We start from the raw sequence: 23,372 nt of genomic DNA, 5'->3' as shown, positions 1-23,372 counted from the left end.
AAATAGTTTACTATTAAAGCAGGTTGTTCCTGGGGAGAAAAAACAATGGAAGGGAAAATCACAAGAGTGGTCCATCAGAATTTTCAAAGGAAGTGAAATAAAAATATTTAAACAGCAAGAGTGAGAATTCTTATCATCACAGAGTTAGTAGTTTAGATTAAATATCTATAGAAAAGATAGAGGAAAATTACACATGGCAGCAAGATAATAAAAACAATTCGTGTTTAACGCAATTCACTTTGATGAAAACAAGAAAAATGGAAAAACAACTTTAAATGTATCATTGTCTTGAATTAAAGCTATATCAGGAAAGCAGGGCATACTGGGCATTTTCATGATGAAAGTTGTGAAAACACAGGGCTTCCACTTGCAACAGTTCTTTTAAACAGAAAGCTAACCAGCCTGTACTTGTCTTCCGAGAAAACACAGCTACAGTAAAGAGCCATCTTAAAGGACCATTCAAAACAGCAACAGTTTCAACAAGTTGTTTGAGTGCTGAGTTCCCAGTCTGTGCTTAAAACAGTTTAAGGGGTCAAGGAAACCTGTTTATAACAGAACAAGTCAAGTGCTATAGGAGTAACCATCAACTGCCTTTCATTGCATACTTACTATACACCCACCACTTTGCTACGAATTCAGCATTCACTAGCTCGTTCACATCTTCCAGTGGCCCCATAAGGCGACTATCATCACCAATGAACAAGCTGAGGCTCTTAGTGCTGAAGCAGTCATACAGCAAGTTAGAACTGGAGTTGGAGGTCAAAACAGTTCAGTCCAACTCATCCATATGTTTAACCACTTCTTTATACTAAATACAAGAAGGGAAAATGTCCATGCTCTCACCTTAAAAGTCTAGGGGGTGGAGAGTACAGACGTGGAGAAAACAAGGCAAAAATAGGTATACAGACAACACCACAAACCCCTACACACATCATGGTTTTTATTTTAAAATTTTAAATTGATATAAAAACACGCAACCTTTGTTACCAAGCAACACTGGAAGGAACTCCTCTTGTAGTGACCACACATGTATTTCAGAGATGCAAATGCACCTCCTCTAAGGAAGTCAGTGATTATTACTTTGGGTCTTTAATGTTATTGTCTTAATTGTTTCTAATACTGTCTGATAGAATTTTCCTAAAAAAGACAAAATGAGTTTCTATAATTAATTCAAACATTCTAAAAACCCTCTATTTTCTTGTGCTTTCTGGATAGAAAAATGCTATATATCCGTAAAACAAGAAAATGTTCATTTGGCCAGATCAACCCAGGTTACCGTAAAACAGCAAAGAGGAATATTTTGGGTGAAGCTGAAATCACGATACCATTTTTCTGTATAGATCTATAAAGTCAATCCTCAGTTCTTCTTCCCTCATAATGCCTATTTTTAATGGACTTACACAAATGATTAATGATGATCCAACTCCCATACTCTTATTTTCTTATTTGCAAATTATTTCTGATTTTTGTTTGTAACAACATAAAGCGGCATGGTTCCTATTTCATTTGGTACAACCCCCAAGAAGTAATTAGGAGTACCCATGTCAGGACCACAGAGTGTTTAGTTCTATACTAAGATTTCCAACTGAGGTGGTATCTTTATTTCCCTGTCAGATGGCCTACAGGAGCTTATGTGGTTGGCCCTTACCTACCTGTCCTCCCTTATTTTGCACCCATTAAGCCCCATAGATGGAGCTTTCCTCATAGCTCAGTCAGTAAAGAATCTGCCTGCAATATAGGAGACCCAGGTTCAATTTTTGGGTTGGGAAGATCCTCTGGAGAAAGAAATGGAAACCCACTCCAGTACTCTTGCCTGGAAAATCCCATAGATGGAAGAGCCTGGTAGGCTGCAGTCCATGGGGTCGCTAAGAGTCGGACACCACTGAGCGACTTCACTTTCACTTTTCACTTTCATGCATTGAAGAAGGAAACGGCAACCCACTCCAGTGTTCTTGCCTGGAGAATCCTAGGGACGGGGGAGCCTGGTGGGCTGCCATCCATGGGGTCGCACAGAGTCGGACATGACTGAAGGGACTGAGCAGCAGCAGCAGCAAGCCCCTTAGATGGGGCTTTCCTCATAGCTCAGTCAGTAAAGAATCTGCCTGCAATTCAGGAGGCCTGGGTTCAATTTTTGGGTTGGGAAGATCCTCTGGAGAAAGAAATGGAAACTCACTCCAGTACTCTTACCTGGAGAATCCCATGAACAGAGGAGCCTGGCAGGCTTCAGTCCATGGGGTCACAAGAATTGAACAGGACAGCAATTAAACCACCACCAAGCCCCTTAGATACCGTGTCTATTGTGTTTACCTCACTCTCATCAGCACCTTGGACAGTGCAGGTACAGCATGTAGTAAGGTTCCCAAATGATTTGTGAAAACAGGATCTGAACTTCATGAGTTTTGAGGTTGCTGTTGCTCAGTCTTGCCTGATTCTTTGTGACTTGTTGAACTACAACCTGCTAGACTCCCTTGATCTTCACTGTCTCACAGAGTTTGCTCAAATTCATGTCCATTGAGTCAGTGATGCCATTTAACCATCTCATCCTCTGCCACCCCTTTCTCCTTTTGCCTTCAATCTTACCCTGCATCAGGGTCTTTTCGTATGAGTCAGCTCTTCACATCAGGTGGCCAAAGTATTGGAACTTCAGCTTCAGTCCTTCCAATGAATATCCAGGGCTGATTTCCTTTTAGGTTGATTGGTTTGATCTCCTTGCAGTCCAAGGCCTCTCAAGAGTCTTCTCTAGCACCACAATTTGAAAGCATCAATTCTTTGGTGCTCAGACTTATGTTTGGAACTGTGCAAAAACAACAACAACTCTCACATCCATGCATGACTACTGGAAAAACTATAGCTTTGACTCTGCAGACCTTTGTGATGGGACCAGATGCCATGATCTTTTTTAATGTTGAGTTTTAAGCCAGCTTTTTCACTCTCCTCTCTCACCCTCATCAAGAAACTTTTTAGGTCCTTTTTAGTTTCTACCATTTGACTGGTATCATCTGCCATATCTGAGGTTACTGATATTTATCCTGACAATCTTGATTCCACCTTGTGATTCATCCAACCTGGCATTTTGTGTGATGTATTTTGCATATAAGTGAAATAAACAGGGTGACAATATATAGCCTTCTTCTACACCTTTTCCAATTTTGAACCAGTCCATTGTACCATGTCTGTTTGTAACTGTTGCTTCTTGACCTGCGCACAGTTTTCTCAGGAGACAGGAAAAGTGGTTTGGTACCCTCATTTCTTTAAGAATTTCCCACTGTTTGTTGTGATCCACACAATTAAAAGCTAATTGAGCACAATCAATGAAGCAGAAGTAGCTGTGTTTCTGGAATTCCCTTGTTTTCTCCATGATCCAATGTATGCTGGCAATTTGATCTCTGGTTCCTCTGTCTTTTCTAAACTCAGCTTGTTTCTACATCTGGAAGTTTTCAGGTCACATACTGCTGAAGCCTAGCTTAAAGGATTTGGAGCATAACCTTACTAGCATGTGAAATAAGCACAATCATATGGTAGTTGAACATTCATTGGCATTGCATTTATTTGGGACTGGAATGAAAACTGACCTTTTCCAGCCCTATGGCTACAGCTCTGAAGACAGTTATAACTTCCCTAAGAATCTTTCATTGGGAACCTGGGTGACAGGTGAGTTTATCTTCTAAGCAGGATAGCAAAGAGCTCTTCTAGGACCTGTTAAGTCTTCCTATTTCTCTTGAGGGCCTTCCTTTTAGTGGTCTCCACTCTTAAGGGGCACCTAAAGACCTTTCAAAACAGAACTTTGAATTAAGACTCATCTTTACTGCTCCCTTCTTATGCTTTCATTTCCTCAGTGGTCTTCTACTTTTTCTTTTGGGCACTTAACACCTGAGCTATTAGGTTAAGAGAAGAATTTTTTTCCAGCTCTTTCATTTACATCAAAGAGTACATCAGTAGCAGGATAAAGGATATTTCTTATATATATTTGCATCTGGTGGTTCCTGCAATGTAGGAGACCTGGGTTCAATCCCTGGGTTGGGAAGATCCCTGAAGAAAGAAATGGCAATCCACTCCAGTATTCTTGCCTGGAGAATCCCATGGACAGATGAGCCTGGCATGGGGTCACAAAGAGTTGGACATGACTGAACACACACACACACACACATATGGGAATGTCTGGCATTAACCACTAAGAACAGAAGATTCTCCACAGAATAGAAACAGCATCTTCTCTAAGGGGGTGGCCAACCATGCCTTCTCCCAAGGGAAAGGGAAGCACTCAGATCCTCAAACCCCCACACAAAGTCCTTCTAGTGCTCTGATGCAGTCTCTCCTCTAGGAACTCTCTCTACCACATCCCTTCATCCCTCAGGCAATTACACTTTCAAAGCTGACCTAGTAGGCTTCATCCCACAGTGACGTCAGCAGGATCACAGAAACCCTGCCTTCAACTGCGGTCATTCCCTTGGTCTCACATAAGCAGTCAAAGTCTCAAAAAACAAAATTTACCAAGATCCAAAATAAAACAAAGCAAAAAGAACAAAATGGCAAAATCTACGGATAAAAGTTTAGAACTGTCTAGGTAAAAGTTACTTTTAAGCGCTGACCTAAGTGTTCAGTGCCATGGGCCAACCGACCATCATCTCTCTTCATACAATTTAGATGCCGCCCCCTCACCTTTCTTATGTTTTATCCAAATGAATTTGGTCACTTACCAAATGCAGACAGAATTACATTCAAGTGTATTTGCTGCATGGAAAATATACCTTCGTTTCTGATAGCATGATTTACCTTTCAGCTTTGCTACATAGCCAATAAGGGATGGACACATAGCAGACCTTTATAATATTTGTTAAACATGATCGGATGAATAAATGACATTGACTTCCCAATTGAAATGTTATTCTGTTTTCAGTTCTAGAAAACTTAGGCTTCTCCCAGACCAGGTTCCTATATCCAGATTTCTGTCCCACACAATGGTTATTTCCCACTGACTCTGGAGTCTGCTCAAGTACTCCGTTTAGGAAAATATTTGATCTTCCTTGAGCTTATTCATGAAGGTGTTCCTGAAATCCCAAAGTCACCTTAATGTTTTTTTATAAAAACTTCAAACTTAGAGTGAATGTAATAGATAATCAATGTCTAGTGATGGAATTAACTGGCAATGTGTCAAGAAGTTAATTAAGTTACTCTGGATAAGATATATGCATTTTAATTATGTTTTGGAAACAGCAGATACTTGCGCCTCATGGTCCATCTAAGTGGTATTCAAATCATAAAGTTCCAGGACTTATGCCTAGATGTATCATCCCTGCCCAGAGGAAAAAGAGAAGGTTTTCACCATTCAAAGCTTCCCCCTACCTTTAGCCAAAGTTTCCATCTATTTTGGGCTTCCCAGGTGATTCAGCAGTAAAGAATCTGCCTGCAATGCAGGAGACACTGGAGATGCGGGTTCAGTTCCTGGGTGGGAAAGATCCCCTGGAGGAGAGCATGACAACCTACTCCAGCCTTCTTGCCTAGAGAATTCCCTGGACAAAGGAGTCTGGCAGGCTACAGTCCATAGTGTCGCAAAGAGTTGGACACAACTGAAGTGACTGAGTGTACATGCATGCATCCATCTATTTTGCCTGGCTCCAAAGATTTCTTTTGAACTAAGAATATATCAAAAAACAAAAAACAACTATAACATGAAAACCACTGATCGAACATTAGTGAGTTGTTTCCAAACAGGCTGGTAAAAAATCGTGAGGTTGTAGGTTCCTCCCATATTTCATCAAACACAGTGCTCATCATAATCAGAAACTGAATCTCAGAGCTATCCTTATATTCACAACTTAATGAAGAATTTAAAACTTTATGTACACAAATTGGTGTCACACAAGTAGATCACAAGCTGTATTCCAGTTACTGTCTATTGGATCTAATTCTAGGATCTTCAGATTCAGTGATGCTTATATAAGTTCACATAATACCCCCTATGAATATGTTTATGCCAACTATAATTTTGTTCCTGATATGCTTTCTCAGGGATTCCCAGGAGACTCAGTGGTAAAAGAATCCCCCTGCTAATGCAGGAGACATAGGTTCAATCCCTGGGTCAGGAATAGCCCCTGAAGGAGGAAATGACAACCCATTCCAGTATTCTTGCTTGGAAAATCCCATGGACAGAGGAGCCTGGTGGGCTACAGTCGATGAGGTTGCAGAGTTGAACGCGACTTAGCGATTGAGCACACATGCATGCATGCTTTCTCACCTATTCTATTTCTTGTAGAAAACTTATTTTCTCTATCATTTTCAAGGGTGGAGTCTCTCCTGATGATCACAGAGGATGTAACTGAGTATGATTATTAAAAAGTTTACAGAAAAGTGACTTACTATTGGTAGGAACACATAAAGAAAATTTATTGCAGTTTATTACTTTTCCTTTAAAACACAATTTCACAAATCTTCCTTCTATAATGATAAGAAAACAAATCATCAGTGATCGCCACTAAAGGCTGCTCCAGCAATATCATGCAGAGCTCTTGAACTCACAGCATGTAGCATATGGATACTGGAAGATGAGCATTTTATTGAAAATACATGATCAATTCTTTAAACATATTTAAATTCATTTAATTTAGGATTGATTAATATGAGCATTGTTTGGTTTTATCTATAATCTTCTTGGCAATAATCCTGTTTCCATAGCAACACAGCCTTGTATTTTATCCTTACGCATGCGTGTGAGATTATAACAACTTTTGTAATAAAGTTTACATATCATTTGCACATAAATTTCATTTTTTTTTATGAGAAGTCCAAGATAGAGGTTTCTTTTCTTTAATCATTTACTAGTTTGCCACTAAATACATAATTCACATATCCTCAAATAATGAGAATGCAACAGAGCCATTCCTAACCAAAGATATAGAAATCTACATGATGGTCAGATCTTTTAATTTCAACATGTACTATTGAAGGAAAGATAATAAAATACTTCACAGATGTCACCCTGGATACGATCCCTGTGTTATATTAGCACGAATCCATTCATTCTTACCAGATCAGTATTCTTTTGTTCATTTCAAATAGTTAACAAGCTAGTTGTATCAGTCAAAGTGAAGTAGGATAATAAGCAGCTAAAACATTGTCTAGTTACCTATACCTACCCAAAAAGAGGACTTTGCTGTCAGCTGAACTGCAAAGATATATATTTCTTACTACAATTCTTTCTAATATCATTTTTTTTTAATATAAGCCAATTTTATGATCAATAGTCGCCTTTGGTTTGGGTGATGCTTGATAAGAGGCACACCTGGTGCTTCCAGGAAATTGTAATATATCCACATCTGGGGTATTAAAAAGCTATACATTTACAACTTGTGACAATTTATATATTATGTTATTATTTAATACAAAATGTAAAAAGTAACTTTCTATTTAGATACCGTTATGTCTAGAATAGGAATGTTGAAGATTTTATGAAATTATAATTGCTATTTTGACTCATCCCATTACTTTTTATTTAAAGCTAATGTGTTTCATCACCTAGGAAATTTGTAGATATCTAAATCAAAGACTCAACAAACCAAGAAAAATGGCTTTAAAATATGCTTTTAAAATGATCTGATTTGTAGTCTTAAGTTTATCTTCTGTATCAAGGATGTATACAGTATGAAAGGGAACTATTAAAAAATAGACATGATTTAAAAGTGTGGATATTTTTCCAAATATATGATAATATTTTACCAAGCTTATCATCACCTTTCAAGAGTATAAGAAACATCAGCATATTGTACTTCATAACATCTATTACATTAAACAGTGTAATAGAGTATTTTGAGTTGCACAAAATTCAATTAATAAATAAGAAAATAATGTAAGTAATATACATTAAGGTTAGTTCTCACAAATTTTTCAGTCCTCTACTGAAAAATCACCAACTGTCTCTGAATAGATGAAAGGATATAATACTGAAGACAGGGTAGATCTATCCTCTTGTTTCCAAGGGGCACATTGAGGAAGAATACTGAGTAAGTAGGAGGCAGAGACATTGGGAGAGGGCAGAAGGAGACACAGTCTCACTAGAGGATCAGTCACTTTGGTGAGCAGAGAGGCACCCTACCACTGGAAATGTTTGCCCACGTTAAGAGTAGTTGTATTCATTTCCTATGGCTATTCTAACAAATAAACACAAACTTGCTGGCTTAAAAGATAACACATTTATTATCTTACAGTCTATTAAGTCAGAAGTCTTACTGGACTAAAATCAAGGTGTTAGCAGGGCTGTGATTTTTTCTGGAGACTACGGGAAAATCTATTTACTTGCCTTTTCTTGCTTCAAGAAGTCATATGCATTCCTTGACTTGTGGCCCCTTCCTCTATCTTCAAAGCCAGCAGCATAACATATCAAAGCTCTCTCTCTGATACTTCTGCATCCCTCTTATAAAGGTCCTTGTGATTCTACTGAGTTCACCTGCATAATCCAGGAAAATTTTCTCAACATCCTTAATTTAGTCACATCTGTACAGTATTTTTGCTATGTTAAGTTAAAGCCAAAGGTTTTAAGGATTATAATGTGGGCATCTTTGAGAAGTCATTATTCTGCTATCATAATGATATCTTAAAATGTATATAGTGGGAGGCTAAACCAGATTGTTAAAATTCCTTCCAATTTTTATATCCTCTAAATAAGACAAATAAGTCAAATATTTGTTAACAACTGTAAAAAAAAAAACCTGACCATACAAAAGGCCTGATTCTCTCCACTCCAGAGAGTATTACTATCTTTCTGTATGTCTAGTTGAAATGGCTGGATATTTTAATTAAAACTCATTATTTAGAAAAAAATCCAAGATTCTTTTGAGAATAGTGACCACATCCTGACTTACCCAAGACAAAAATAAAGTATCAGTACTAGCAAAATTTTATTGGAAACTGTGTGATTGCTAAGTTTAAGCCATTGGAGAGAGCAGGCAATTATGCAACAACCACTTTGCAGCTGCTTCAGGATGGTGCTTTCTCAAGGGCTAGAATGGCCAGTGACAAGGAAATGATTGTCTCTTTTTCAAAAGAAAGAAAATGAGAACAAGATAGAGAGAAATGGTGTGAAAACAACTATCTTTCCTTCTTACTACACATTTCTAAATGGGAAGGGAATGGTCAAGTTCCTAACGTAATTCATTTCACAGAAGCTATTAAATACGTGCCAATGAAAAATATGGCTCAACTAACTCAGGTATGAATTTCATCCATTTATATATAGCCATTCTTCAGCCTCTTGTGGCCTTTAACAAAAGATGTTCTGAAACAGTTACATGGAATAAAGCACTTTGCAATTTGGAATAATAGGAAGTATTATATTATACTTGAGGCAATTGACCAAAGTATCTTGGTAGAATTTGAAGTGAGAAGCATCACCATGAAAAGAGTGACCACAAAATCCAGCAGAACAGTTTGCATTCTAATAGATTCTAACTAACTTGGGGAAAAACAATTCTCAAGAAAATATTTTCTTCTTGGAGCTACTAGAAGGACCAAAGGGAATATATATAATAATTAAATTTCTATTGAAATTCTTTTCTATTGAAACCAATAATAAACCAGAAGCTATGCCCAACTCTGAGAATATAAAGAAAATGACAAACATGACTTCACAACTCACAACTCATAGAGAAATGGAGACAAATAAACACAGTGATTACAAGCAATGATGTGACGGTGGTGGCCTGAAACAGAAGCACCTGATTCATGAGATAAGGGACTTCATGTAGATTCACAAGAGAACACAACTCTTTCAGTTTGAAAGAATAATTTAAACCTATCCCAAGAAATGATAGCAAAAAAGAGGATTTGTAGCAAACAGAATAGCATGTGCAATGACAAAAAGGTCCATAAACACAGGTCATAGTAAAGAATTTTGAGTAGTTCACTATGACTGGACCATAGTGTTAGGTGAAAGAATAGAGTTAAAGTTGAAGATGTCCAAAGGGGCTAGATCAAGAAGACTTTTAGATACCACCCAAGGACTATGAACATGTTCAGATAATGTGAATGTAAGTAATATGGACACCTCTTGTCTCTTGACTTCATATTCAGATGAAGCAAATCAATAAGAAGGGTCAGATTTCAGTGGAGCCTCCTCCATTCTCTCCATCATTCAATAAGGGGCTCAATAGTTACTTTCTTTTTACAAAATGGTATTTATATTATTCGCAAAGAGGAAATGCCTATCATATTTGCTTGCCAGGGAACATGTTACAGAATAAAATTATTCATAGCAAAATGGGGATCTGAAAAGGATATCATATGTAGGGAGAAACTGACAATATTTTTCTGCTATTGAGGAAGTAACATGAGACAAATGAACTGCTGCCTAACTGTGGGAAAGGCTTCCCAAATAGCTCAGTGGTAAAGAATCTGCCTGCCAATGCAGGAGATGCAGAAGACTTGGGTTCAATCCCTGGGTCAGGAAGATCCTCTGGAGAAGGGAATGGCAACCCACTCCAGTATTCCTTGGAGAAAAAAATGGCAACCCACTCCAGTACTCTTGCCTGGAAAACCCCATGGACGGAGGAGCCTGGTAGACTGCAGTCCATGGGGTCACTAAGAGTCAGGCATGACTGAGCGACTTCACTTTCACTTTTCACTTTCATGCATTGGAGAAGGAAATGGCAACCCACTCCAGTGTTCTTGCCTGGAGAATCCCAGGGACAGGGGAGCTGGATGGGCTGCCATCTCTGGGGTCGCACAGAGGCGGACATGACTAAAGTGACTTAGCAGCAGCAGCAGCCAGTATTCCTGCCTGGAGAATCTCTTGGACAGGGGAGCCTGGCAGGCTACAGTCTATGGGGTCTGTACTCAGTCGGACATGACTGAGAAACTGAGCACAGCATAGCACATAACTGTGGGTAAAAGGGCAGGGGAATAGCAATGGTATGTGGGTTCTGAAAGAATATATGGGGGAAGCTCTAAATTTTCAGCTAGAGATGAAAATTATTAATATGTGTGACTGATGAACAGAGAAGGAACATGCATGCTTGGGTTGGGGAGTAGACACAACAGGATGGTTCTAAAAATTTGCAGAGACCTATGCCTCTGAAGTTAGAAGTGTGTGCCAACATTTAGTCATGAACCAAAAAAGATGTTGAAGAAACTGATAACCATGCTAATGAAAGGAATAAGGATCAATGGCAAGAAGAATAACAGGGAGGCAAAAGACTTTAGAAAAAAAAAGCTAATTGGCAGTACTCCTTTCAAAATAAACTATATTCTACTTCTTACACCCACACAAAAGTGAAATCAAACTTGCAAAAGGAATTTGCCAATTGTCAAAGCAAAAAAATGGCAGCTCTAATTATACTTGCTACAAATGAATAAAATGAATACTATCCTTGAATCACATTCAAAGCTGTCTAGTCTAAAATCCTGAGTAGCATCCTGATAGTTGGATAGTCTATATTTTATTATTTATTTATATCCTATTTATTTATTTATAGTCTATTTATTATTTATTTATTCACAACAGACTTAAGTCATCAAAAAGAAACTTTATACGTTAAAACAATAAATGTAAAAGAATGAGAGTTACAGAAAATAAACTAAAAACAAAAGCTAGACCAGGAATAGGAGGTAAGTAGGAGTGAGAACCTCATGCTGCTTTGAAGGTCAGCATCAATACCCATCACTCTGGGAAGCCAGAGATTGGTCTTTAGGTTTCCTAACAGTCCAAGAAGAAAGGGAATATAGATCATGATACAGCTTTCTTTATCTCTCAAGGAAAATCACATTATCAGTTGTTTAGAAGGTAATGTTTAAATTTCAGGTATCAAATTTAAATGAAAGAAGTGTTCACTTTTAATTCAATGTATGCTATTAGGGATCCATTGTTAGTGAGATCGTTAGTGAATACTTTTAAAAGTCCTTTCCATTTTAAGTAGTATATAATATTCCTTTGCATTCTTGTGTTCAATAAGCTAACAATGTCTTAGTTACAAATGAGAATGCTGTCTACCTATGACGTAATTCACCTTTCCACAGTTTCTTTTCATATCCAATAAGCATTTTCAATGCAAGAAAGACTCTGGAACTTGGTGACTGATATATTCCTATTATCATCATAACTCTGCATTTTATAAGAGTATATCAAATATTTAATATCTCTCTCTAGACCTTATCCACTAAGTAAGCCTGATTATCTGCAAGACTCCTGCTTGTCATTTTATAAGAATTACCTCGAAAACTCTGTTAAAACCAAAAGATATTTTCAAGCAAAGTAGCATTTTTATCTCAATTTTGATTCAAATTATTTTCTACACAATATGTATGTGTATCCTAAAGACTTATTCTACCATTGTGTGAACAAACCAAATTCATACTGAAATGCACCTCATAAAGTTGTTCAAAATACTTATTACTCTTCTCAATCTTTGCTCTCAGTACAGCTTTAATCCTATTGACATCTCAAGCCCTATTAATATGCAACACATGAAAACTATGTCTCTAAGTGAAATCTTACACAACAAAGATTTCACAGTTACAACTAAGTCTTTTTAACAGAAATATAAATGATTAAGTTCTATGTTAAATAACATCCCCATTTAACCACCTGATGAAAATATGTTTTATTCTGTTTCCAAAATATGGGAAATCTAAAATAGAGTTTATATTAATTGTTCATCTAAAAGAAACAAATTAAGAAATTGACCCATTAAATTATAATTGTGAAATAAATGCAGTATGAGCTAATAAAGCCACAAGTTACAGCACTCAAATACTCATTGGATTCTTATCGTGGAAACTTTCTGAAGTTACAGAAACATAAATTAAGTCCTAGAAACTTGAGAGTTATTCTGGAAAGCACAAATGCCAACTACAAGTTTCTATAATCATTTAGTTGGGGGAGAGAAGAAATGGGTTGAAAAGTCTATGAGAGGAAAGGAGATTGCTTAATACAATATTTGACATAGCAAAGAAAACATGCTCTGTAAGAATTGTAACTACGTCTTCCCTAAAGAAAACATCTGAAAGTTTCAATATAAAAGGTAGTATATATATTCATGAAATCAAGAAGAGGCAGGTGATTTCTCTATTGGAGAACATATCTTCATAATTATTCTTGGCACATGAAAAGCACAACAATTTGAGAACATTTTTGGATATGTTTAACCATGTACTTATTAAACATAACGGAAATACATACAATTATTACAGTCATTAAAAAAAGAGCAAGGTGGTAATTGCACTCATTTCCTCATAAGGGGTTCTCTGAATAAGTGCATTCCCAAGGTAATTAATCTGTACTAGAACTTTATTCATTTACACATATGCATTGATAACTTTAAAAAGATAACTTTATAGAAATTTTTAGTCCATTTAAAATGCTCATTTGTTTATATATCACCTCTTTCAATTAGGTAATGCAGTCAGTCATATAACTTCACTAAACAAAACATAAGATCACTAAACAAGAAAAGATAAGAAACAATATCATCATCCAAGGATCCTGATATGTTGCTGAGATCAAAATCCCAAGAATTTTCTTCACATCAAATGTTTCAGGGGAAGACAACAGATATTCCCAAAAACAGATATTCCTGGGTGTCTATAGAGTTCCCAGGAATAAGTACTTTTGAAGTATCATTTTATCTAAGCTTCCAAAGAATGGTAATAAGCTGACCATGTACCACAGATAAAACTATGATTATTGTTAACATTTAATCACTAGATAAACTGAATGACAGTCTTACTGTTGTTCATATACAGATTAAATAAACTATAATAAACCATACACAACTTTTAAATTTGATATCGTATTTTACATTACTTAAGATAGCTAAGAATATATTCAAATATTTTTGACACTACATAGAGGATATTAATTGTTTATTTGAATTCAAACATGGTGGTAGAAGAACTTTTAAGTTCCTGAGTTGTAAAAAAGTTTAACTTTTAACAGTTCTGATAGCATAGGTAGCTTCCTGTACCTGAGCACTGGTAACAAGTGTGTATCTGTATGCATGTGTGCTAAGTTTCTTCAGTCGTGTCTGACTCTGTGTGACCCTATGGACTATAGCCCTCCAGGCTCCTCTATCCATGGGGATGGGGATTCTCCAGGCAAGAATACTGGAATGGGTTGCCACGCCCTCCTCCGGGGGATCATACTGACACAGGGATAAAACTGTGTCTCTTATGTCTCCTACACTGGCAGGCAGGTTCTTTACAGCTAGCTCCAACTGTGAAGCCCATGTATCTGTATATTTATGCATAAATATATGCAGACATGTGCGGGCATGTGTGTGTGTGTGTGCATCTGTGATTTTTAAAGTAGTCATTCAATCTTATTATATATTTGGAATATGGTGGGAGACAAATATACTAAAATGTGGGAGTTATAATATTTTCTAAAATTGGAGACTTTTACCAATAAGCACTATGTGATGCTCTGTCATTTTTTTCTCTAATCTCCTGTATTTAAAGTAACAAAAACTATCTCAAATCAATTATTCACATCTTAATTAGGATAAAAAGCAATAAGCTATTTCTTCATGCCAAGTCACCAAAAAGAAGAGAGATGCAACAGATAACACATTTTAATGTTTTCACTTTGATGATAGGAACTGAATTTCACTCTAGGATTTTTAGTTTACTGATCTGTGAAAACTGTTTAGGGGTAAAATGCTTTATTTATTTCTCAAGTATCCCATTAAGTATTTATTACAAGAGTTCCATGTAATGAGTCAATGTTTTCTAAATGAAATCCTTTGAAATAAAAATGTATATAAATTTAAGCATCCCCTTTTTACTGTCAGTTTAATATATCATGTGTTCAGATTCTACAGACAAGTCCTTTTAACATGACAAATTATACAACTACTTTAAACATATAACTGAAGAATTACATCTATAAGACACTGAAATTTTAAATTCATACTGCTGCTGCTGCTGCTAAGTCGCTTCAGTCATGTCCCACTCTGTGCAACCCCATAGATGGCAGCCCACCAGCTCCCCTGTCTCTGGGATTCTCCAGGCAAGAACACTGGAGTGGGTTGCCATTTCCTTCTCCAACTCAGGAAAGTGAAAAGTGAAAGTGAAGTCGCTCAGTTGTGTCCGACTCTTCGCGACCCCATGGACAGGAGCCTACCAGGCTCCTCCGCCCATGGGATTTTCCAGGCAAGAGTACTGGAGTGGATTGCCATTGCCTTCCCAGGTATATTTTATATCAGAACTATCAAAGAAAGAAACTCTTATTACATAAAAAAAGAATTGTGGCTATTCTCCATTCTAAACAAAGTTACAAAATAATCTTATTCAATGATTCTGTTATGTGCTACTTTCAAACAGCTCTACTAAAACAGAAAAACATGGATTAATATAGGAAAGACAGTCAGATTAAGAAAGTAAGAACCAATATTTAAATTACTGTAGAACTAAGTGAAAATGAGTTAAATACCCCAATCCATAGTTCCAGATGAGCTGAGTTTCAGTGAGTAGAAATAACTAAATTATTGACACGGAGGTCAATTTGAGACCATTCTGGGCGTTAAATTTGAAAAACATACCTTCAGAGTAGCTATGTTTTAATAAAAAATAAATGATTATATACCATAGATCTGTGAGTTTGCTGATGATAAATACTCATAAATGCTCAATACTTATGCTGATGAAAAAAATCAATAAATTTCTGCTAACCTGAAAGTAACTGAAAAAAAAAAAAAGGTAAAGATGTGTAACCAGTTTTCACCTTTATGCTTCACAACTCATTCATGAAGAAGGCATATATGAACTCATCTGGACCAGGAAACTGTAACTTAAGTTCTCAAGGGTCGAGGGTCCAGAAGATAGTGACCTATTTCAATTTAAAGAGAAAGACTAAATGTTATGCAAGGTGAAGGAAATTCTGACTTGTCTCAACAACCTGCCAGTGACAGAGAATGAATAAATAACCAGTTTTCACGTACTGCTCATCTCATGTGAGAAACTTTTCAAACCTTGAAATAATCATTCGAATTCCATAGTAAAATGCAAAAAAAGACAAAATATATCAGGTTTAGGAAATACACAAACTAATTCAGATATTTTTAAATGAGGCAAATGTAATTTACGTATAGTCAAACATGTAAACTGTAAACATTGGAGAGAACAGTCCAGTGAGTCGAAATGTGACACCTAGGTAAAAGTAAACAAATCAGTATTTTAGTGAAAACCAGCCCGATAATAAATAATAATAGTGTCCTGTAGGTGTGCGCTCTGGTCAGCCAGGAGAGCAATGTGGATTATGGGCTATTTTCTTACATCCACATTCATATGTCCGGTCCCTTGCGGGGCAAGGTCCCTATGGGGTCATTCAGGCTCCCAGGAATGAATGGGCATAGTGGGATGGGGAGTGTGGGGAGAGGAAGGACTCTTTTTGACCATATAACAGAAATTTTCTTTGCAAACCCTTCAGATTTTGGAAGATTAATACTTCCATATTCTAACCAACTTAAATAGAACTAAACAATGTAAGAACCATGAAGTAATTCTCCCTTTATTCCTTGAGTGATTAAAGGACATACACCTAAGGCACTGTCCAGTTCAGATTTCTACAATCAGAGAGTTTAGGAAGATAGCCACAGAGCTTATCAAAGAGTGGAAAAGAATAATACCTGTGAGGTAGATGGAACATTCTAGGTTTTCTAGATGAAATGAGCTTAAAGAAAAGTTTGAAGGATTTAAGTCTGCTCTAAGGAAGATTCTGACACCATGGGTTGTTAAATAATAAGGTGGTTTGCTGAGACTGCAGAAACTCTAGTCCTGAGAATCTTTAAAAACAGGAAGGATTCAGACCAACTGCTCAGAAACACTGAATATGGGCTTTATTCAACTAAAACTCTCCGAGACCCTTCTAACTCTATGAATTTAATGGTAAACGCCAATATGAACAGTATATCCCATCTTACACTTTTGACTCAGTGCTAAACAGTTGCAGGGGGATTGCAATGACCTACTTTTTACAGTGTATGAAAGCATGTGAGGAAATAGTTTGTCACAATCAGGAGTCCTAGTGAGATCTCTGGTACCTGCACTTTCTGATTTCAGATTTCTCATGCAAATCACACATAGTCTTTAATCACAGGTTTTTATAATATATTGCAGTTTTGAATAATTCATGCTAATGAAGAATTAAAAACCAATGGAAAGTACCAAAAAATAAAAATAAAAATCAGACAACTTCAGTTTTCCCTCTTTATATTATACATTAAGGTACTGGTTTTTTACATTGAACTGGAAAAAATATGTTCTTCAAGTTTAGACCCTTAGTCGCTTACTAATAATTCAAAAGTTTAAAAAGTAAATCATGACTTTTTTGGAAAAACATTTGAATCCTTAAAAAATTCATCTATAGTATGTACTAAGAATGAACTAAAATATATACTGAAGCTATAGATCCTAATTAAAATCATTTAACAAAAAATACTAAAACACATAGTAAACTAAATTGAACAGTTTACTAAGTTAAGTAGCAGTCACTCAAATTTGTATATCAATCCATCTATACATAGTACAAAAAAAAATAATTTATATTTCCACAAAGAACTCTTTGGATTTTCTTAAAGTACCTGCATAGTGAAACATATTTCACCATATGGGCATCCAACACTTTTCCTTTGGCTAGAACTCTGATGCAAAAATCTTTAAAGAGTTTATTTTCTTATAAAGTAAGTGCAGCATGGTTAAACTAATCCCAACTGATGACTGCACAAAGCATGGCTATAAAGTGCCACTCAAACTTTCTATACTGCCCAAATCAGCAGATTCATAACTTGACACAGCACTCAAGAGCTACTTTCACAAGCCCACACTTTACTGAATTCAGTAAATAGTTGCATACTAAACGCTATAGATACTAATGACTGTGTTGAAAATACACATGTAAACCCACACCCCTCATGTGCAAGTCTCTCAACAAATTGCATAAACAGACACAGTATACTTATGAGCAAGGTGATACCCATCTCCCCCTCATTGCGCCAAGATAGCATTTCTTTCTATTTATATTAATTCTGATGGTGGTACGTGTGTGTCTGCGCGCGCGTGTGTGCAGGTTACCGGAGAGGGAGATCCATTCTTGCAGAGGGGCCCTCTGAAGACTCCTTTAATGCCCCGGTAGTGCCCATTGCTGAGATGTCTCGAACTGATGACCAGGTAACAAGCCATGTGGGTTCCGGGCTGGTGGTGTAGAGTCTCAACTCCTCACCAGGCGACCAGCCTCGGAAATGCGGGCTGGTTTCTCAGCAGCAACAGTGATTGCCACCTCCCGAGATGAAGCGGCCAGCAGTAAGCAGGGGACGCTGCAGCCGCGCGTCCCGGCTCCTCGCCCCGCGCGGGGCTCCTGCTGTCAGCAGCAGCTGCTCTGACGGCGGCGGCGGCGGCAGCGGCAGCCACAGAGCAGTTAGGGGACCCGGCGAGCCAGTCCACATGCTGCTCTGGCCAGGTGGCTGCTCAACCGCCGATCAACGATGTATATTTTTTAAGGACAACTTCCTGGGTCCGCTAGGGGATCAGCAACTCCTCCTCCTTTTCCCTCCCGCCCCCGCCTTCGCACTCAGCGCGCGCTCAGGGGACGCTCAGGCGCGGGTCCGCACGGTCTGGCCCCGGCGTCCGCGGCCGGGCTGTGTCTGCGGCGCCGCGAATCGGTAGCAGCGGCAGCCTTCGCGGGGAGAGTGGCGGGCAGTCCTCGGAGCGCCAGATCGCTGCCCCCGCTGCAGTGGCGGGAAGGGGGCGGGGAGGGACGGGCGGGCTGAGGTGAGAACTGGGAGTTGGGGACACGGACACTTGTGAGTGGGGGCTGTCAACGCCACGGCGAGGAGCCACCTAGGAGGCGAGGGGCTCGCCAGTGGCTCGGCGTGGCGGTGACAGCTGCGGCGGCGTCAGGAGGCTCTCCCGCGTGCGGGAGGCGCCGCTCCAGCATCCCGCCATCAGCCGCCCTGAACCCCTGTCTCTGCCCTGTGTCTCTGGGCCAACTTTGTGCTCTGTTGGGAGCGAGGTCCTGCGGAGGGGTGTGCACGGTGGAGGAGTTGAGCGGAAGGAGAGCATTTTCTTTACTCTTGCCCTGCCTGCTCGCCTTCAGCATTTCTTCGGCGCTCCGGCTGACGGCTGCGCTGGCCAAAGCAACAGCTCCCCACCCGGCTGTAGGGATGTGCTGTGCAGCCCCAAATAGGGCAAACAGATTAGCGGCGCTATAGTAGGCAATGGATGGAGGAGGAAGTAAGTTTTAGATAGAAAACCTGTATAAGGAACAGAAACAAAACAAACATACGTGTGTCTCTTTCCATCTATATATCTGTCTTCAGTTATAAACATGCACTTACAAGTCTCTTGTTTCCTTAAAGAGGCAGATATTTTTGCTCTTTATAGGACGTTTGTTTCTTCACAAGCTTGAACAATCACCCTTAAAAAGTGCTTTGTTTTTGGTTTTTTTTTTTTTTTGAATGGATGTTGTATCGTTTAGGGCAAATAAAGTCACCGGGGGGGAAGCCGCACTGAGAATTAAAGACGTGCAGAAATGAGCTCTGGAAGGAGAAGGAGGCTCTTGCAGAGTCAGGTATCAGTACGCCCTCTCCCCCACCCGCTAGCTGATCTTCCGGTGTTCGGTGATCTCTCTCATCCTCTTCAGATCTGTGTTAGGAGAAAAGGAAAGGTCATCTTTTTCCTCTCTTTTACTTAGCACTGGAATTAATCGCAAGATTAAGGCTAATGTACCCAGGCCTCTCCCCAGTTTTCTCCTCATCTAACATAATCCCCATCTGCATCTTGGATAACATTGAAGACCTCTCACAAATGACAAAAACCGGTAAAAAAGAAAGCAGGAAATTAAAATTCTCCTATCCTGGTAACTCATAAAACTCTTAAAAATAGTCCCATGAATATAGCCTCTAAGGGTCGGACACGACTGAGCGACTTCACTTTCACTTTTCACTTTCCACTTTCACACATTGGAGAAGGAAATGGCAACCCACTCCAGTGTTCTTGCCTGGAGAATCCCAGGGACGGGGAGCCTGGTGGGCTTCCGTCTATGGGGTCACACAGAGTCGGACACGACTGAAGTGACTTAGCAGCAGCAGCAGCAGCAGCAGCAACTGCCCAATAAAGGCTTCATTTTTGTTTAATTATTGCAATATCTTTAATGTTTTATTAAGAAACACACAGATGTATTTCTCATTTTAAAGGTTTCATATATCTTTCAAGCGTTTTAAAAGTGTTTACATACTAGAAAGTGAGTTAGTATATAAGGTGAAAATACCAATTTCTTTCAAACTTCAAGTTGAAAATTACTGATAATGAGGTATTGCGATGGAAATCTTTCAGGAATAATTTTGTAACTATCTTGTTGGGAAGAACTTTTGAAATTTAAAAAAAATTTGCAGAAACAATAGATACAATATAAACACTTTTTCTTTTCTACTAAGATGTGTTTACTTAATAATGTTGTATTTATTTAACGTAGAGTTGTAAAATGTTTCCATAAAACTGAAAGTGAGTAATGTTGCTCATACATATCTTTTCAGATATATTCTATGCAAAGAAAATGTGTTCATAAAGAGTGAAATTTCAAAATCAGGTGAAATCTTTGCCAGAAAACAGGGGGGGGGGCGGTTTAAAAGGAGATCGTGTGGCTCAGTCTATAATTACAATCTCAACTCTTCATAAATGTAAGTAGCAAACAGCATTCAGGACCTAAGTGTAAACATTCTTGAATGGAATAGAAAAATGAATGATGTCACACGCTGTGAATAACAATTCCAAAGATGCTTTGTCTTCTTCATTAAGTAAATATGATTCCTAATAATGCTTGATTATTTTGAAGAATTAGGTATGCTTTTCTAAAATGAAAGGATTGACTCAAGTAATGAAAAAGTATTTAATTCAAATATGCCATCCTATTATTATTTTTTTATTCAAAGTATCCATTAGCTATCCTGACAATCTTGTTCATTTAATTATTATGTGCATTTGAGTTTTCCCATAGGAAACAAAGTAATCTAATCCCTTTTTATAGTAACATTTCAAAGATTGGAGTCATTTTTCTAAATCCTTTAAAAAATTCTAATTTCCTAAAAATTATTTACTTTTTGAGGTCCTTCTTTGTTAAAAATGAATGATACCAATTTTGTTAATTTGCCATGTTTTTTTAATCAATTAGGGCAGGCTTCCTTGGTGTCTCAGCAGCAAAGAATCCACCTGCAATGCAGGTCTGCAGGTTCAATCCCTGGGTCAGGAAGATCCCCTGGAGGAGGAAATGGCAATAAACTCCAATATATTTGCCTAGGAAATCTCAGGGACAGAGGAACCTGGAGGGCTACAGGCCATAGGTGTCACAAGAGTCATAGACTCATAGACTAAACCACCACCATGGCTGTTCTTGGCTTTCAAATTTTTTTTGCCACCCATCTTAAAATATTTAGGCCAAAAAAAAAAGAGCTGGCACAATTGTTATTCTCAGCCAATTTTAATAATAGTCTTTAAAACAAACAAAAGAACAGTTCCCTTTTCCTTGCCAGATTGTGACTGATATCTATTAGTGTGATGTCATCATATACAACAATTCTCCATCACTCCTGGCCTCTATTTTAAATGTGTTTTTCCCATTCTAAATGACAGAAATGTGTGCTTTTATTTGCAAAGTTGCTATAAATACAAAGTTGGCAAGTTGTGTTGACTTATCAAAGGAGATTCCTTCCAACTTCAGTAATTAAAAATTTTCAGAGAAGGTGAAAGAAAAGAACACTTTAAGGCTATATTAAATGAATTTTAGATACAAGTCAAATCCTATCACAACAAGTGTGAAAAGCAAACATCATGCAGTTTTACAAGGCCCTTGTTTTAAAAAGCAATATCTGATCTGATGCATTCTCATTCTAAGGAAGGGGATATGAATGGCAAAATAGATTTCAGCCTATAACCAGATGATATTTCACATGATTCCAGGTTCATGACTGTGTCATAAATGATTGATATCATGAGAAACCCACTCTTTATCAACACATCCCAAATTGATCCCCTTATCTCCATATCCACAGCCCCCACCTTAGTCCAAACCACCATTACCTTTTGCTTGAATCATTGCATTATCTTCTTAACTAATCTCCTGCTTTCAATGTTGCCTCCATATAAAATTTATTCTTTTTATCTCACAGCCAGAGTGATATTTTTAAAACATAGAACATATCTTAATCCATCCCTATTAAATCATCTGATGGTTTCATATCATCAGGTTTATAGAAAAACTGAGCAGAAAGTATAGAGAGCCCATATTTGTTCTCCCCCTTCCCACACAGTTTTCCCTTTATCAATGTCTTGCTTTTGTGTGGTACATTTGTTACAATTGATGAGCCAGTATTAATACATATTATTAACTAAAGGCCATAGTTTACATTAGGGTTCATTCTTGGTGTTATATATTCTACGAGTTTTGAAAAAATATATAATGGCATGTATCTATCATTATAGTTGCACACAGAATAGTTTTAGTGCTCTAAAAATCATCTATGTTCCACCTATTCATCTCTCCTCCAATTCCTCTGAGTCCCTATCAAACAATAATCTTTTTACTGTGTCCTTTTACATGTCATTTCAAGAATGTCATATATTTAGAATTATATAGTATAATATTTTTTTCAGATTGGCTTCTGTCATTTAGCAATATGCATTTTAAACTTCCTTCATGACTCTCAGTGGCTTGATACCACATTCATTTTTATTGCTGGAAGAGTTTTATGGTATTCCATTACATGGAATTGTGCCCCCCATAACCCACCCCCTAATGTTGAAGTCCTAACTCCTTTTTGAATGTGACTCCTTTGATATCTCCTTTTCTTGAAGAGAGCTCTAGCTTTTCCCATTCTCTTGTTTTCCTCTATTTCTTTGCATTCTTCATTGAAGAAGGCCTTCTTACCTCCCCTCGCTATTTTCTGGAACTCTGTATTCTGTTGGGTATATCTTTCCCTTTCTCTGTTGCCTTTCACTTCTCTCTTTCCTCAGCTGTTTGTAAAGCCTCCTTAGACAACCACTTTGCCTTCTTGTATTTCTTTTTCTTTGGGATGATTTTGGTAACCATCTCCTATACAATGTTACAAACCTCCATCTGTAGTTCTTCAGGCAATCTGTCTACCAGATCTAATCTCTTGAAACTATTTGTCACCTCCATGATATAATGATAAGGGATTTTATTTAGGTCATATCTGAATGGTCTAGTGGTTTTCCCTACTTTCTTCAAAAAACTTGAATTTTAAAATAAGGAGTTCATGATCTGAGCCACAGTCAGCTCCAGGTCTTGTTTTTGCTGACTGTACAGAGCTTCTCCATCTTCAGCTGTAAAGAACATAATCAATCTAATTTCAGTATTGATCATCTGGTGATGTCCGTGT

The 23,372-nt window shown here is 37.8% G+C and overlaps 1 protein-coding gene across 1 annotated transcript in view; it reads right to left on the bottom strand.

Annotated features, from left to right (window-relative positions):
• The window catches only part of ZNF804B (zinc finger protein 804B), a 633,150-nt gene extending 614,988 nt beyond the window's left edge, over window positions 1-18,162 (bottom strand). The window contains exon 1 of the mRNA XM_055421036.2: window positions 18,055-18,162. Within this exon, the coding sequence (XP_055277011.2) occupies window positions 18,055-18,162 (108 nt within the window). The remainder of the gene's footprint in view (window positions 1-18,054) is intronic.
• Between the last annotated feature and the right edge of the window lie 5,210 nt (window positions 18,163-23,372).

The sequence above is a fragment of the Moschus berezovskii genome, chromosome 3 (assembly GCF_049115385.1).
Source record: "Moschus berezovskii isolate FMDL1 chromosome 3, NW_MosBer_1.0, whole genome shotgun sequence".
In the NCBI taxonomy this organism is placed as follows: Eukaryota; Metazoa; Chordata; class Mammalia; order Artiodactyla; family Moschidae; genus Moschus; species Moschus berezovskii.
The sequence above is the reverse complement of the archived record's forward strand: the minus strand, read 5'-3'. Positions and strand labels throughout refer to the sequence as shown.